General features: G+C 48.0%; 1 protein-coding gene across 1 annotated transcript; it reads left to right on the top strand.

Annotated features, from left to right (window-relative positions):
- The first annotated feature begins 1497 nt into the window (after positions 1-1497).
- Positions 1498-14676, top strand: LOC123399308. Its single transcript, XM_045093722.1, has 5 exons — positions 1498-2106; positions 2547-2623; positions 2913-2955; positions 3211-3334; positions 14158-14676. The coding sequence occupies exons 1-5, from the start codon at positions 1749-1751 to the stop codon at positions 14585-14587; spliced, it is 1032 nt and encodes a 343-aa protein (XP_044949657.1). The 5' UTR covers positions 1498-1748; the 3' UTR covers positions 14588-14676.
- The last annotated feature ends 110 nt before the right edge of the window (positions 14677-14786 follow it).

Here is a 14786-nt window from a genome sequence, read left to right as displayed (position 1 = left end):
ACGTGGTCATTACTCACTCCTGCGGATTCCAGGGAGCTTATGGTTACTGGGTGTATCCGCTGGGAGATGGTAGCACAGGTTATCTTCAACCGGTTTGGATGGCGGCAAGCTAATAGGATAGGTGGCTAGGCATCTACTTATTATACTTTCGCTGCTTGCGCGCTTTGGGCGCTTTGTATCGATTTGTTCTTGTTCTTTACTCTCAGCATTGTTGTACTCATTCCGGATTTAGTTTCTTTTTAATTAATAAAGGGCTGCATGCATCTCTCGATGCAGAGGCCGGGGCGTTGCCTCTTTTTCTAAAAAAATATTGTGTAGTCTTATGTACAACGAATACTAGCCTTGCCCTTTTGTCTATTGCTATGGTGTCTATCCTAGACCTGGTGACTCCTCGCAGGAGTCTTTGCTGCGCAACAGTTCAACATAAGAGTAGCAGAAGACGTTTATTGTTCTTAATGAATGTGTTATCAAATCGACATCGGTCACATGCCTGTACATGAACTTGTGTTCATCCAAAAGTAGCAAGTCGTATTTTATGGGACTGATCTTTTCCTAGCACATAAGCATCGAGGCTTTCACTTGTTTGAAAATCCTTTTTGCTATATATAAATGCTATCAAGGATCAACATATACCCATAGAAGTGCGTAAGCTAGATAAGTACGCACATGAACAATCAGGAGGCATGCCAATGGCACGCCCCAGCCACTAGTAATACATGATTGTATGCATCCGCATCCTCCTGATTGAGAGGCCTCGAAAAAAAAAAGACTCCAACGAAGCAGGAGTCTCACTACATACTTCAGAAGGAGTGACGATTATATGGGTCCATACATGAACACATGAGTAATGTATAGGAGCCAGCTTACTCTAATCCCAGTTAGCAGGTACTTTCCCTCTCATAATATAAAAGCATTTTTAATGGAAAATACACTTTGGTTTGAATATATGCACCCTATATAAAGACTTTTTTATAATTAAATGAAAAGTTAAATTAGTTCATAAGTATTTTAGATTAAACTTTATTTTGTTTTGCATCAGTATATAAATTTTCATGAAAAAACACCAGTATTGACTTCTTGGCAAAAGGACAAAATTTATTTATTATTATATGTCACTATTCATACTATTTTTCAAAAAATTGTTTTTTAATAGAAGTAAAAGTGTACTTTTTCTTTTGTGATTCTTTTTCATAAGTATAATGGAAGGTCAAGTTTATTTCAAAACATTTTAACTTTTTATTGAGTTGTTAATTTATTTATATAGGATGTATATACACCTAGGAACCAAAAGTTTTCTTTTGACAGTACACTCTAGTGTTAAAAACACACTCTTATATTAGAAGATCGAGGGAGTAGTAATTAGTTGTAAAGGACAATATTACCATTTTTAAACTTTTGGAAGGGTTGTGTACATCCCTTAAATACGACCATTCCGTTAGAGCATGTCACGATCCAAACGCTCTGTCTCCCTTTCCCATTTCATGATTGCCCCTCTCTCCCATCCTTATTCCCAACCTGGGGCACTGCCAAATGCCATCCCCTCTCCCCTCCTCTATCACCATAGCAGCATAGCATTGATTGAAAAATCTCCATCTATATCCCTATAGCATCTTCCCTTTCCACCATCTCTCTCTTTCTCTCAACATGTACAAATCCCAACACAAAAATGATATTGCACTCATGACCTAATCACCCAATCCTTCTTTTCCTTCTGATACGGACACAACAAGATTCCATTGCTAGCTACAATGAACACTCCTCCTCCACCCCCTCTTCCCGAGGCTTGTTCTATTACCACGGCAATTCCTCCTGATCTCTCCCTTCACAGCCCTCCGTCGCCTTGTCCGGCGGTGGGCAACGAAGGCGAGGTGCGGCTGGGGCTCCATGAGGCCGCGGCAAAGAGGCACCGTGGCCTGGAGGAGGTGCTGCACCAGCCGAACAACGCCCATGGATTCAAAAAGAGCTCCTGTCCTGCCGCCGGCGGTGCTGTGGCACGGCCAGCAGCTGGTGGCCGGAAGAGGAGCTCGAGGGCTCCTAGGATGCGGTGGACCACAGCGCTGCACGCACACTTTGTGCGTGCAGTGGAGCTCCTTGGTGGCCATGAGAGTATGTTCATTTACAAACTCAAGATTGTTTAACTAACAATAGGGTATTTACTAATTACTATTAAACCAGTAGATGTGAGTGTTTGATGTGATGATTTTGTTTCCTTGCTGGTATTTGAGCAACGTGGGTTCTTCAGCCTGAACGGGTAATTGATTAATTAGTAGCGGATATAATCAGATGACCTCTTGCCAATTGCCTTTGGGGAGGCTGCATGGTGTTTCCTTTGGTGCCTTTTGTTTGATCTTTAGTGTTTTCTACATCTTGATTTTCCGAGAAGGTTATATCCTATGGTTCTTTGCTGTCATCAAAAGAATAAGAGTGCCATACAAATTCATTCAAACTTGTCTGTTTGTACTGATTTTAATCTCCATCTATGCATGATTAACCCTTGCTGGTCTCTAAAACTCGCTTCCATTTTTATTTGATACAACATCTTGTAGGAGCAACACCAAAGTCAGTATTGGAACTGATGAACGTGAAGGATCTTACACTCGCTCATGTTAAGAGCCACCTGCAGGCAAGTTTCTCACTGTGCTAGCTCAAACTTCCTTTTCTCAGTGTGCTATCTTCCGATCACTCAAAAACAAAAGGATGGAATGCATATAGTAGCTTCTTGTTGTTAGTTGATACCGAGTACCTCTTGTCCTTTTTTGTCTCTAGTCTTCTGCCCTAAATATATCTACACCCCATAACTAATTATTCTAGAATTATATGTCCTTGAGAAAATATAAACCAAATGGAAGCATAATAGATTAAGCTAATTAATTACCATCTTCATATTTTTCTACTTGTTTTCTTGCATGCAGATGTATAGAACAGTGAAGGGCACAGACCGATCATGCGTTGCAGGTAAAACACATGGTGCCTAGATCCTTAACACACCTCGTTGCATGCCCTTGGAATTAATTTCATGGCTTGAGTTAATTTATCCAAGGTCATGTCACACACAGTGGTGAATTATTGGAATGGGATAAGTGCGTGTCATCTGTAGCTAGCTGTGTGCCCCATAAGGCACAACTATAGCTAACTTGTACACAAATGTTTGTATTTTGTAGTGTGATAAGACACATGCACTAATTTAACTATATATGGGTGTGTTTGCAGGCCATGGCCAGACCAGAGGTATGGGTATTCTGAGAAGGGTTGTCGCTGGTGATGAACTGATCAATGGTTTTGATGGGTTCAACGGCAACATGGTCAACACCACTTCCAGTAATACAACTCCTAGGTTTGTAAATTAATCTGGTATGATCTGACTGGATTTATTAATTAAATATAGTTCTTACTAATTAATAATGGTGTTTTGTTTTTGTTTCATATCTCTTGGTCTTTGTGTAACACCAAGTCTGCAACCTTGATGCATTTGGAGCATGGATGCATGCGTTGTGCTTTCATTTACATCACATGTGTTCATTTTAATACTCTGTTCGCCTTGTGTGACAGCCGAATATGTGTAGAGATTAAATTGGGATGTCGGCATCTAAAGGAATTTTGAATGCACTATTTAGTCGATGTGGTCAGCTTGGACTATATATCTATCATATGATGCAGAATCCAGCTAGTCCTTAAGTAGGCTGAGGTTTTGGGTTTTGATAATGCACAATTGAGTAGTTAATTAACGGCCTTCTGGACAAAGGATTGGCATGCACAATTGGTATGCTTTGCCACATTTCATATTCACAAGTACCCATGCATGCATTTATTTATTTTGGAAAAGGAGGATAACACTCCTGGTATCTACATCAATAGATGCACACATCCATACATTATTTGATTATTTGACGATGTCAATGCAAACGCATGCATGCATTTGCTACTCGGTTGAATTAACAGCAAACGATCTTTACCTTCATATTGCGCTTGGTTTGACATGAATTAATGTTTTTGCTTAGAAAAGGAACGCCGGGAATTTAGTTACTATATGTGTGTGTAGTTGATCTTATTGGCCTGCGGCGTCTAATGCCACATCATTAAAAACAACATGAGTGTGTGTGTTGACATTAAATAAAACTAGAGCATATATAATTTGATTACTATCTTGAACACGTCAGAGTGCTCCATGCATGCATTGTGAGGTACTCCTACATAGCGACGCGCAGCCTTTCCAGCCTCTATCATATCGGTTCCTTTTGTCAGCTGAAATGATGAAAATCTCAATCATAATACGCTTTACCGGGTCACCCCTCAATCCACCCCCATCGATCAGCATTTTTCTTTCGCTAACCTCGGCATGCCTCTAGCTAGCTGTAGGGAGGCAGTTGTGCTTGTCTCCTGCACTGCCACTGTACCGTGTGCCCCTGGTTTCACACTCCCAAGCATGCACGCATGCATGCATGCAGCACACTTTCAACCTTCTCAGTCCTCTCTCTCCCCCTTTTGAGTTGCACGATGCTCCTTGTGAGTCATGATGATCGGGGCGACATTTCCTCTCCTCATCTTATAATTCGCAGGGAAGTAAATGCTCCCCGTGGTTTTTTCTGCGGGAGTGATCAGAGCATGCAGCTGCGGTGCGTGCGGTTGTGTTTGTGGTTGATCAGATCAGACGATTCAGATCCATATCAATTGTCCCTCCGCCTCTGGTGGCCGGCCCTATCAAGGGTTGCGCCATTGTCTGTTGGAATCTCGCAAACAACAGGTGGAAGAAGACAAGGGCAACTCCATTGGCCTTGACCAGGGGGGAAAGCCTGCCCTGCCATTTGTTGAAATAGTGGCGAGCATGGACAAGCCACTTGGCAGCACGTACACTAGCAATGCCAGACTGATGTGTGGTGTGGTGGCCTTTTTTGTTAGGAAACCTCCATGCATGTCTCTCCAAGACTCCAACTCTCCTCTCCTTGCTACATGGTCATATCTCATGAATAGCTGCCTAGATCCTCCAATTTCAGGTCTTGGATTTTATTTTTCTTGTCAACCTTATGTCCGATAAGATTGGTGGGGATTGAAAGGGAGAGAATAAGAAGAAGAAGAAAGGGAAAAAAAAGTAGTACTAGGTGGGTGAACCGATTATTAGTATATTAACCTTGGAACGATTATTAGTATTTCTGTCAAAATTTTAACCTTGGAAAAAAAAGCCCCCCTCCAAAAATTGAAAACAAACAATTATTAGTATTTCTGTCAAAATTTTAACCTTGTTTACAATAAAAAATTGGTATTTTTTGACTTTTCTACACACCGTTAACTTTAAGCCATCCCTTCATTTTCTTTCAAGATTCGCCACTCGACACATGGGACGATTTGGGAGGCCAACTCCAGCACACAACCCCATCCCGTCCGGTCCTGTTCGTTTGGGGCAAAATGGACAAACCTCATGGCTCAGCGCGCGACGGCCTGGATCCATATTGTCTGTTTCATGTCCGTTCTATCCCATTTGTGAACCAAATTTGATCTGAATTTGAGGCCAAAGCGGACACACGCACACACTTTCTAGGCACTCCTCATCCGAGTTGTGTCTGTTGCATGTGAGGGCTGGCCCGTCTGTCATTGAAACTCATGGGGCCCACCCACGCATCCTTTTCTCTCCTCTTTTTCACAGAGCATGAGGAGCAGCATCGTGGCTGCCTCCCCCGCCGTCGCCGTTGCCGAGGCGCTGCATGCGCTTGTGCAGCTGTGGCGTCCACATGGGGTGATGGCGCTTGAGAGTCCTGGTCGGATCCTCGTCGTTGCAGCCCCCGTTGTCGCCACTGGACCCGGCGATCGATGAGGCCCCGCCGTTCATCTCCGCGACGCCGGTGCTCTGCCGCGCGGCTGAGCGGGCCGCCCCCGTGCATAGGGATGTCGAAGGTGGCGGCGAGATCGCGGGTGATGAGCGACTGCGAGAGCGGCATGAGCTCGTCGGGCGCCGGCAGGTCCTCGTCGAAGAGAGCGAACCAGCTGGGCTCCTCCTCCTCCCTCATCGTCCCAGCCCGGAGCAGAGCAATTCGACTCATTGGAGCCCGGAGCAGGCCCCCTCCGCTCGCAGCAAGCAAGCGAGCGAGAGAGCATGAAAAAAGTCAGAGAGGAGATGAGATATTTTTTATATCATGTCCACCACGACATGATTTGGGGCGCGGCTGTCCGTTGGGTGCACCGATCCGACAACGTCCCTATCCAGACATGGGCTTCCTCATTGACGCCCCAAACGGACAAAAGCAGGTCAAAGCGGGCGTCTGTTTGGAGTCATGCGCTAGAATTGGCCGGAGGTTAGGTTAGAGCAACTCCAATGGGGCGACCCATTTCATGTGTCGCCGTTCGTTTGGGTCGGCGCGGACAAAAAGTTGGCCCAACGCGCCGACCCCAATGGACAAAACGTTTTTGTCTGCCTGCCGACCCACTCCCGGCCTAATTTTGCGCTTGATTTGCATATTCGCGGACATAAAACGGACGCGCGCAGCGTGCGCCTACTTCCCTCCGTGGCCTGCAAGTCGGCGACAAAGCGGCCACTTTTTTCCTCCATTTTCCCCAAACTTTCGCCCTCACTCCCGCACCCGCTCCCGTCGTCATGGATGACGACTTCGAGGCCGCCGCCGCCATTGCCTCAATGAAGACGTCCGTCGTCGCCGCCGAAGGCAAAGGAAAGGCCCGCGCCCCCCGTAAGGCGGGGGCTCCGCCTGAGAAGAAGAAGAAGGAGTTGACGCCCGAGGAGAAGACCGTGGAGTCGGCCAAGAGGAAGGGTCGAAGGCACGCGCCGAATGCAAGAGCGAGGCAGCTGCCGCCGCCGCCGCGCAGCAGGAAGAAACCAATGCCCGGGTGAAGGCGGCAACAATGGAGGCCTTGTTGTACCTAGAGGTAAACCCTGGCCAACATTGGCTTGTCAACACTGCCGTTGCCACGGCCGTGGTCAGTACGGGCTCGTCAACATATCCTGAGATGATGATGCCAGAGTCGCCGCTCGCGTCTTGCACGCAATCGATTCCCGGCTTCCACGTCTACCTCGCAAGGCAGCCGCTTCTCCGAGGAATGCTCGCCGGAGGTGACCATCATGCCTCCTTCCACGCCCGCGTCGGTGACCATCGACCTCAACGCAGCGCCAGTGGTAGGCGGATCATCGTCCGGAGGCATGAGGAAACACTAGCGCGAAATACCAGCCGACATGCTCACCGGTGCCTGCAATCTATCCAACGGAATGCTGGCGGCCGTCAATGATGATACGGCCAACCGTTTCCTGGAAAACGTGACCTTCGAAGTTGCACCGGCGGCTGGTGCGTACGATCCCGATGAGACCCAAAGTCATAAAGGTCGAGCGTCGTTCACGCAAGCCACCAATGATCTACATGACGCCTTCATGCAAGATCAGGTCGGCCTAGACGGCTTCCCGCTCGATCATGAGTTCTCGGAGGACTACGGCCTTGAGGAGGAGGACGATGACATGGACATCGACGAGGAGCCTTTGTTCGAGGAGGAGCTCGCCAACCAAACTTCTGTCGGGGCTAAGCCGAAGTGCAATAGCAAGCGGACGAAGGCATACACGTCATGCTTTCTTGTATGTCGGCAAGTGTGCTATCATGACCACGGGCGTGGTCGAATTCTCGCGGCTTTTTGTGTGCTGGCATGTGCTGGCCGGTGGCAAGTTTGTCAGCATGAACTACGTAGTGGTTTTATGGAGGCTGGCAATGTATGTCAGCCGCTGGCATGAACTCTTGGGCGTTGACATGAAGCATTTTTAATCTAATGTGCGGACATAAAATGAATCGCCCGCATTAGGCGCATGGCCGACCCAAAAAGAAAAGTGGGCGGACGCGGAGCCGGCGGTCGATCCAAACGTACAAAAAAGGGACAAAATCACCGTCCGTTTGGGTCGGCCCGTTGGAGTTACACTTACGTTTTATTTTTCTCCCTCCCTTCTTCGGACCCTGTCCTGGCTGTCCGACCGGACATATATGGACAAAAAAAATTTGAGAATCTCCATCCAGCTTTATTTAAGTTCCTCCCACAGGGATTTCATCCGATATTACATGAAGAATACAATCAGAGGGTCATTAGGCCAGAAACTATTACTATCCCTAGAGATGCCCTCTTTAGCAAGTAAGTGTGCAGCATTATTACCCGTATGTCTAATCCAAGACACTTTGAATCCCTGCAAAGTACGACCCATCAACTTAATCTCCTCCATGATAGTACCAGCAGACTTAAATTCTTGGCCTGCTCGTTCACCATAGCCGCTACTGCCATACTGTCAACTTCGACGTGCACCTTCAGCGCTCCCGTTTGGATTGCCAGCTGCACCGCCTCCCGACAAGCAAGTACCTCCGCCACCTCAGGATGAGAAACATCCTTGAACACATAGCAGGCGCCTCCTCTATAGGCTCCATCATGATCACGAAGAACTACACCCCCCCCCCCTCCACGATTGCGCGCTTTGGCTAAAGCTCCGTCAGAGTTGGCCTTCAACCATCCTCGTTCAGGTGGGTTCCATCTCGCCACCAGCGTTGGAGTAACATTCCTAGGCTGACGAGCGTGGATGTTTAACCACTCCATAGTGTGTTGGTAGATGTTGTTTGCAACACTTTTTGGATCAGCAATCCTCTGGTCATCTCTTGCCTCGTTTCTAGCTAGCCAAAGTCCATACAATGCCTGGATTGTTAGTTCCTTTTCGCTTTCGCCTGCCTGTGCTAGCCAACTTAGCAGCCAGGAAGCTACAGCACGGTGATCTCCATCCGGGACCGGCGGCAAAGTCACCAGGGCACCCTTCTCAGAGTTTAGCACCTCCCAAACCATAGCAGAATGTGGGCATCGCCAGAATCTATGCAGAGTGGTTTCCTCTCGGCCACATACCATACATAAGATCCCTGGTTTTATCCTTCTGCGTTGCAACTCCGCTCCAACTGCCAGCCCGTTTTTAATCAGCCGCCACATATGAACCTTAGCTTTACCAGGTGCATTGGTGTTCCATAGTGCTAACCAACTTTGGTGTCTGGATAGCGATGATGATGGCTCCGGCCGTCCGGCAATAGATTATTTCTTCCTCATGCACAAGTGATAGGCCGATCTGACAGTGAACTGACCCGATTTGGTGAAGTTCCAAGCTTGATGGTCGCTGCAGTTCAGTCCCCCGACGGGAATTTGCTTTATATCGCATGCATCATCCTCCGAGAACATCAGGTGCAGTTTCTCATAATCCCATGAAGATCCATCGGTAGTAAGCAAGTCGCAAACTCGCGTTACTCCCGGTATATAGGACTGCCCGAGAGGCCTTAAGCTACCTTCACGAGGAATCCAATTCTCATGGTGAATACTGATTTGCGTGCCATCGCCAATCCGCCAGATGATGCCTTCTCTCAGGAGTTCCCTACCATGAATTATGCTCTTGAAGGTAAACGAGGCCCCACTTGGACATGTAGCATTCATGATCGAGCAGTCTTGATAGTATTTGGCTTTAAGAACTCGGGCACATAGCGATGAGGGAAATTGGAGTAACCGCCATGCTTGCTTAGCGAGCAAAGCCTGGTTAAACGCTTCAAAATTTCTGAAACCCATCCCTCCATCCCTCTTAGGTAAGCACATTTTATCCCAGGCAATCCAATGCACCTTCCTCACGCCCTGATTTGCTCCCCACCAAAAGTTTGAAGAGATTGATGTCAGGTTCCCGCACATTTTCTTGGATAGTTGGAAGCAACTCATGGTGAACGTTGGAGTGGATTGAAGCCCGGATTTTATCAGAATTTCTCGTGCTTTTTTGGATAAACCTTGCCCCTTCCATCCTGATACTTTACTCCTTGCACTCTCTTTGACATACTGGAAGGATCCCTCCTTTGATTTGCCCACTACTGTGGGGATACCAAGGTATTTTTCACTTAATGCTTCGGATGCAATTCCTATTACTTGCTTAAGAGCCTCCTTACCTGTCTCCCTACACCCTTTGCCAAAAAAGATAGCCGATTTTTGAAGATTTACCTTCTATCCCGAGGCATGTTGGTACTGTTGCAAAATCTCCTTGAGTGTGTTTAGATTATCCTCTGACCCTTCCAGAAACACAATACTGTCATCAGCAAATAAAAGATGGGTGACATGGGGGCCAGTGCTCCCAAATTGAACACCATGGATCCACTGCTCATTTTGCGCCTGTTTAAGCAGTGCCGAGAAACCTTCAGCGCAGAACAAGAACAGATATGGGGACAGGGGATCCCCCTGCCTGAGTCCCCTTGTAGCCTGGAAATTCCTTGATAGTCCCCCATTTAGCTTGACACGAAAGCGAACACTACTAATGCATCGCGTGATCATAGATATCCATTTTGGAGCAAAGCCAAGTTTGGCCATAACTAGCTGGAGAAAATCCCACTCCACCCTATCGTAGGCCTTCATCATGTCCAACTTGACTGCAGAAAGTGGCTTCTTCCGCTCCCGCTTTCTAATAGCATGCACGCATTCATAAGCAATTAGCACATTGTCCGTAATGAGGCGTTCCGGCACAAACGTACTTTGCTCTTCAGAGATAAGGAGCGGGAGAATAATTTTCAATCTGTTAGCCAAGACCTTTGCCGCGATTTTATACAGAACATTGCATAAACTGATGGGCCGAAACTGTGAGAGAAGCTCCGGTGAATTGATTTTGGGGATCAACACCAGAACCGTTTCGTTTAATCCTTCCACCGGCTCAGTTCCATCAAGGTAATCACGAATCGACCTACAAACCTCTTCCTTTATCAACGCCCAGTGACGTTGATAGAATAGCGTTGGTAGTCCGTCCGGTCCAGGTGCTTTTGTCGGTCCCATTTGGAATAGAGCAATCTCTATTTCACAGTCCGTAGCCACTTCCGTAAGTTTCTCATTCATAGCCGGGGAGATGAGGTTTTGAAAGAGGTCCAGAATGTGTTCCGTCTGGTTGCACCCCTCCGTTTGGAAAAGTTTTTCATAGAACCTAGCAGCTAGTTCCCTCATACCCTCATCCGACGAGCAGCTCACACCATTCTCTCCCTTCAAAACCCTAACAGTGTTCTTCCTCCTTCTATGTGATGCCCTGTTCTGAAAGTACTTAGTATTTTGGTCTCCTTCCTTCAGCCAGGCAACTCTTGATCTCTGTTTGTACATAACCTCTTCCCTCTCAAAGATGTCTTTTAAATTGCTCTCAATGTCACGAACCTCCTGAGTATAACCTGATAATAGGGCTCTTTCTTTCGCATCCTTCAGTTGATTCTTGAGTAGTCTGATTTGTCGTGTGACTGAGCCAAATACCGAGCTACCCCACTGTTGCATCTTCCTTGAGATGTGTCCAAGTTTCGTGCATAGTTCATTCGGCCCCATGCACTGTCCCTGTTGTCGCCATGCTTGTTCCACCATTGGATCATACCCATCATGCTTTGTCCACATCTCCTCGAATTGAAATGGCCGATCCTTTCTCCTTCCAGTGTCCGGAGCAGTCTCCAACACCCGGATAAGAACATCCATATGATCAGACTCCTCCGTAACAATGTTTTCCACCCTCGAAGCTGGGTATAAGGACATGAAGTCAACATTACACAACGCTCGATCCAGCCTAACCTGGATATTATCCCCATCCGGTCTCTTATTATCCCATGTGAAATAGTAACCCGTGGATCCCATGTTCGCCAGTCCGCAGTCGGACAGGCAATCTCGGAATTTCTCCATCTGAGAAAAAGGTCTTGGATTACCCCCCCCCCTTTTGTTCCTCCAGAGTGAGTATTTCATTGAAATCTCCTGCACATAACCAAGGTAAATTATTTTGTGCCTTTAAATAACGGAGGGCTTCCCATGATTTGCCTCTAAGCTTTGTCCTGGGTTCTCCATAGAATCATGTGAATCTGAAGGATTTCCCATCAAAGCAAAGCTCTGCATCAATGAAGAACTGGCTCCATGGTCTGATGGTGGCTTGCACATTATCTCTCCACCAAAGCGACAAACCCCCACTCTTGCCCACACAATCAACAGAGATCCCATTAGGGAACCCCAAGCTCCATCTAATCCTCTCCATAGCCCGTGCTTTCTTCTTAGTTTCGCTGAGGAACACCACCACTGGGTTGTAGGACCTTACCAGGTCTCTTAATTCGCCAACTGTCGGGTCCAACCCCAAACCACGGCAGTTCCAGGCAAGGCAATTCATTGATCCCGGCGGCCCTGGCTCGCAGGGTCCGCCGATGTATCATTAGGAGCATCGAGTCGTTCAAAAACAGTATTTGGTTTTAGCCTTGTTTCCCGAATGAAAGTATCCTGTGAGACTTGCTTGTCCTGATCACCTTTCACCACCCAGAGTTGCTTCAGTCTCCTTTTACGTGACTCTCTGGGGAGGTGCTCCGCCCTTACCTTCGGCCGATAGATCCCTTCGTTGGGTCTTGGCCTGCGTGTGAATGTACCCCTCTTCCTTATCTCTCGAGCCTTTGGATGAGCGTCATAGTCCATAGGATCTGATCTCTGCATCTCTTCCTGGCCAGCAACCTTCTCATCTACTCCACCTTTTTTGTTTATCAGCTCCTGACGTAAATCCAGCTCCCTCCTCTCTAGAGCATGTCTTAGATCTTTTGATCCTGCTTCACTGCTTCCTCGCGACCCTCTAGCCGGGCGGTTTACCTCAATTTTATTTCGTTGCACACCCTCACCAGTGTGAGAGTAGCTCGCCTGCGATAATTCTTTCTGAATGTTGCGCTTTGTTGGGAGATCCCGAACCCTAGCTGACGGGAATCTAATCGGGTCGCTCGCGCCAGTGCGAGAGCTCTCCCCACTAAAACTACTGCTAGCAGCCCCTCCATATCCTCCTCCCTTGCCAATCGAGATTCGGCCAGGGGATGCTCTCAGCCATTCGCCCCATTGGGCAGACTTGTCTACTGGTGGGTCATATTTTCCTTCTGCATGCACAAGTCTTCCACATTCAAAGCAAAAGTGGGGAATTTTCTCATAGGAGAAATTAAACCATGTTCCTTCGTCATCTTCCTTTGACTCCTTCAGATTGAAGTATCGAACCAGCGGCTCATAGACTAATATCTTCGCCCGAACTCTAAGGTATTTCCCTTTAGCAAATCCATCGCTTTCCACATCCACTTTCACAACCTCCCCAAGCCAGTTCCCAAGGACCTCCCCAAATTCCTTGGTTCTTTTATCTAGGGGTAGATCCTCTACTCTGACCCAGACATCCACCGTGTCAAAGATCATCTCCGACGGCCTCGTCTTCCCATCATAGTCCTTAAGAATTAAGACATTGAAATCAAATTGCCACGGCCCATTGTTCCTAGCATGCTTCCAATCTCCTTCCCCTCCAAAGTGGACCAAAAATAGGTTATTCCCGAGATCACGAAACTGCGCATCATGATGCAGGCCCCAAGCTCTCCTCAGTGATCGTTCTAGTGCCACGAAATTCATGACCCTAGGGGTGCAAGCTTTTCCAATCAACGTCCATCTTTTCGCCGCCGGCGCGGCCTCCTTGGTTCCCGAAAACATCAAACCTTGCGCTTCCTTCTCCGTCAATGCCATCCCACCAAGTTTTGCCGAGAGGCTAGCCGATGCGTCCGGAGTCCTACTGGTCACCGGCGATACCCCATCTGCGTTCTCCTTCCTTTCCTTCACCGGCGTTCCTATTTTCCTGGATCCCCGGCTTACCTCCTGTCTCGGCTTCGTACCTTGGCCATCCGGTGAAACCGTCTTCCTCCTGTCTTCCTTCTCCGCCATAGCTCCTCCCTCAGGAGAGCCTATCCCGCGTCGGTCGGTGATCTTGGAGGACGCAGTCGTCATCCAGATCCCCACCGGAACCCTTCGCACCCCCGGCGAGAAACCCTAACCCTAGCGGCAGCCCGGGATCGCCTACCGATCGCCTCCTTTCGCCCGAGAGTTACTCCCGTGGTGGATCCAAAAGTGTCTTCGCCCACATATATGGACAATTTGAGAGTCGGGTTGAAGATGCTCAATATGTCGGTAAAATAAAATAGGAAAAGGAACGAGTCTGTAAAGCTGGAATCCGTCCAGATGGTACCTTTGAACGTCCGGCTACTAGCTATGGTCTAGGGTAATTTTACAGAGGCCACCGTATGGTGATGTTTCTGGTGTTTGCCTGACGCCACACCTGACACCCCTCGACGTGAAGCTCCGACTCATATATGTGTGCATTAACTGATTGATTCGTACTGCATGCAGGAGGTCGGAGTCACCAGCTGGAGGGCAAGACCATCACGATGCTTGGAGGAGACAAGCGGCAGCACCAGCAGCAGCAATGGTGCCACCTTACCTGACGACCTCCGAACCTCATGATCATGAACACATCATGCCAGAGAACGGAATGGCGCCGCCAGCAGCCCCACGCCGTCGTAAGCCGTCAGCGAGCAACACCAGCAGCAGCAGCAGCGACGACGTCGATGGGACCGAGAGCTTCGGATGTTTGGCGTTGCCCCCGCGGCGCTACGACGACGATGGCCATGGGGATTGTGCACGCGACCGTGGGCTGCACGACGTGGCCATGGTTATGGCTCCGAGCCTGGAGATGAGGCTGGGGAGGCAGGGGTGGGAGCAGATGGAGCCCTCGGCGTCGGCCTCCAAAGAGCTAACCCCGATCCTTAAGTGCTTGTGAAATTATTGTAATAAGAGTGTGGTTGGTATTGCACCTGGTGCATCCACGATCATATATAAGTGCTGATTAATATGTTGTTGGATAATTAACAACTCCCTCCGTTCAAAAACCACCACATTTCACGTAAATGTGTCCAGTGGCTAACACTTTACGATTATTAGCAAAAAACTACCAAAAATTTTCTAATCCATTGCTAAAA

This window comes from Hordeum vulgare, chromosome 5H (genome assembly GCF_904849725.1).
Source record: "Hordeum vulgare subsp. vulgare chromosome 5H, MorexV3_pseudomolecules_assembly, whole genome shotgun sequence".
In the NCBI taxonomy this organism is placed as follows: domain Eukaryota; kingdom Viridiplantae; phylum Streptophyta; class Magnoliopsida; order Poales; family Poaceae; genus Hordeum; species Hordeum vulgare.
Note: the sequence above shows the minus strand (reverse complement) of the source record. Positions and strands in the feature narration are given on the sequence as shown.